A 2,989-nucleotide genomic window follows, 5' to 3' on the forward strand; every position below is an offset into this window, starting at 1 on the left:
AAACCAAATTTTTTGTAGTGTTATATGATTCATCAATATATAGTTAAGTGTAGAGTAGAATTTTTTATATCACTATGATGACATGTAATTTTTTCATATTTGAGAATATGATGATATGATATGGCTCATTTTTGGCTATCAACTACATGAATTTTTTTTTTTTTTTTTTTTTTTGCTAAGAGATTGTTGTTTGTGAAACTCGATCAATTCTTAATTAAGCTATCATTGTTGGAAAGAAACTTTTGAAGGTTGAAGGTAATTTGAAAGAAATTAGATTTGAAAAAGAGGCAACTTTCGTTATTGATTACTTTTTTTTTTTTTTTTTTTTTTTTTTTTTTTTTTTTTTGCTTAATACAAATGCTAAGACAACCCTTCTATTTATATTAGTTGGCACATCCAAAATTTATTGCTTGAATTTTACCAACACATTCATGATCTAGTAGCTACAAATATGAAATAACTTTCTATATTATTATTTACCTTTACACTTTTTTCTCATATGTTATAGGGAATTCTACTGTATACTCTGACTATTTCTTACAAGTAATTTCTTTAAAATATTTTAATAATTAATACTTATAAAAAAATGGACTTTTACTTAGATTAGACCCAAATACTTTTAACCCAAAATCAAGTTTATATTTCAACAAACACTATCAATCATCTAAGACCATTCAAAATCATCGTATTGTGTTATTCTTAAATAATATAGTTGGCTACCACATAAGCTTGAAGTTATTAAAAGAAGACTTTATAAATCTATTTGATACACAATTAAAACTAATTTAAATTTACCAAATAGACACGAACTAAATGTTTGAGTTCTCTTATTACAAATATCTGAAGTTTAAAAGTTTAAGATCCAAGCAAAGCATGATCATTTGGAAGCAACATTGTTTCCAAACTGAGATATACAGAAAGCAAGGAGGTCTTGTTTAGGAGGCAGAGTATCTTTGACAATGGTGTGCTCTACAAACTCATTGCACCATCGCTGTAGGTTTGGAAGCTTCTCCATCTCACTGCTCAACGCACCGCCCAGGCCGAAACCTTCTTCGATGGCTGGAATCCAATACGCCACGAAGTTGGCAACAATGTCCACAAATCCCAGCTTCTCTCCTCCAAAGAATCTCTTCCCTTTCAGTTCATCTTCTAGTACTTTCAATGCCTCACACGCCTCTGCTATTGCCTCTTCTTTCTCCTTTCCTTGCCTTCTCCTTGCTTTCATTATAGCACCTAGAAGCTGGGTGATTATATATCCACATAAAATCGAGAAACAAAATGAGAAACGAGACCTTTGTTTGATAATGATTTCATTTTTAGTTTTTTGTTTTTAAAAATTAAGTTTATATTAACACTACTACTCTATTTCTTTATTTTGTGTGATCTATTTTTTAGAAATAAATTAGTCATAAAATGGGATTCTAGAGAATATTAATGGTTTGTGTGGAAGATGAACTTTTTTACAGGTTGAAATGCCTCGAATCTGATATCTAGATGCTTCGTATTTATGTTATTTTGACCTAAGGTTTAGAGGAGTGCACGCTATATAAACTCTCTAATTCTATTGGCACCTTTGACTCTATAGTATGAAATTTTTTCTTTAATAAAATTGCTTTCTCCATCTTCCCACACATGTAGCTAACACATTACATTATCTTTTATATACTATGTAAATCTATGTGTCAATTCTCCTAATGTATTTACGTTTTTAGCTTATCTTTATTTGTCGATTTCATAACATAGAATTTTATTGTGGAAGTTTAAGGGTTTTTTTTTTTTTTTGAACAAGTGCAAAATTAAAGATAATAATAGATAAACATAGACTTCATCTCTACACTAATTGAAAATAAAATTAGAATAACTCATATATATTTTATAAAGATAATAAGATCTCTTCATTTTTCTAATATGAGATGATCTTCAACCAGCCTTTTCAAGATGATATCTCTTTAACTTCGCTATTCTTAGGCTAGATTCAAATTTTGGACAAAATACTCGTTTGAGCTTCGTGATATTTTTGACACGATGCTAAATCACCAGTTAATAAAAAAACTTAAGCTGACAAATTAGGGTAAATTTAATTAAGTCAATATTTCAACATTCACCAACACTTGTGAACTTGAAAATTTTCGATAAAGACACAACAAATTCATCCATTCAAGATTCATAATCAATTTAAAAATTATAAGAGATGTAAATAAAATCGGAAAAGTAATACCTTGTCATTCAAGAAATTGGCCCAAAAGAGTGCAAGAGCTTTGTGATAAGGATGTTGGGGCAAAATGGGATTGTCCTTCCAAGTCTCTTCTATGTATTGAAGAATAACAATGGACTCTGCAATGGGTTTTCCGGCATGGACGAAGACAGGGACTTTCTTGTAAACAGGATTGAATTTCAGTAACAAATCACTCTTCTTCTTATATACTTCTTCTTCAATATAATCATATTCAATGTCTTTCAGTTTCAAAGCCAATTCTACTCGTCGGCTGAAAGGACTGAACCATGCCCCAAACACCTCCACTTTTTCTCCCATTTTTTTTTATCTCCTCTTTCTTTAATTTCCTTGCTATTGCCTTACCTAATATGCTCCATTCTTTTCTTTTATACCAACTCCTAATGGTTTGCTTTATTTTAAACTAAAATTTGTGGAATAATATGATCATTAAAGTCGTAAGCCAATGCGACATCAAACTGGGTATATTATTCAAAATCAACTTGTCTTCTACAAAGATAAACCATTATTATTCTTATCAAATATTCATGGTTGGTAGTTAGCCTTTTGTATTTCTATCTCTAATTTTTTAGTTTAATCTCTATTTGGTCTATAAATTTTGATCTTTAGATTCCAATATTTTACACTTTTACTTCCAAATTTTCCATTATTACTCATTTTGGTCTTTGATGTTAACTATCATTTTTTAAATAAATTTTTATTATTAATTTTAATATGATAAAAAAATTAGTGAAAACTAATTTTTTTTATATATAG

At 29.1% G+C, this 2,989-nt stretch overlaps 1 protein-coding gene across 1 annotated transcript; it reads right to left on the bottom strand.

Annotated features, from left to right (window-relative positions):
* Nucleotides 1–670: 670 nt before the first annotated feature.
* LOC120072560 (probable glutathione S-transferase) lies at nt 671–2,591 on the bottom strand. Its single transcript, XM_039024951.1, has 2 exons — nt 2,219–2,591; nt 671–1,240 (listed from the first exon to the last, which is right to left on the bottom strand). Exons 1-2 carry the CDS (start codon nt 2,531–2,533, stop codon nt 878–880), a joined length of 678 nt encoding a protein of 225 aa, XP_038880879.1. The 5' UTR covers nt 2,534–2,591; the 3' UTR covers nt 671–877.
* Nucleotides 2,592–2,989: the final 398 nt, after the last annotated feature.

The sequence above is a fragment of the Benincasa hispida genome, chromosome 3, assembly GCF_009727055.1.
Source record: "Benincasa hispida cultivar B227 chromosome 3, ASM972705v1, whole genome shotgun sequence".
Lineage (NCBI taxonomy): Eukaryota > Viridiplantae > Streptophyta > Magnoliopsida > Cucurbitales > Cucurbitaceae > Benincasa > Benincasa hispida.

Bases quoted from the DNA above. Each gene is read 5' to 3' on its own strand.
- LOC120072560 (XM_039024951.1), bottom strand. From the start codon at position 2,533: ATGGGAGAAAAAGTGGAGGTGTTTGGGGCATGGTTCAGTCCTTTCAGC. The intron at 1,241-2,218 runs GTATTACTTTTC...ATAATCACCCAG, and splicing joins CCAATTTCTTGAATGACAAG to CTTCTAGGTGCTATAATGAA.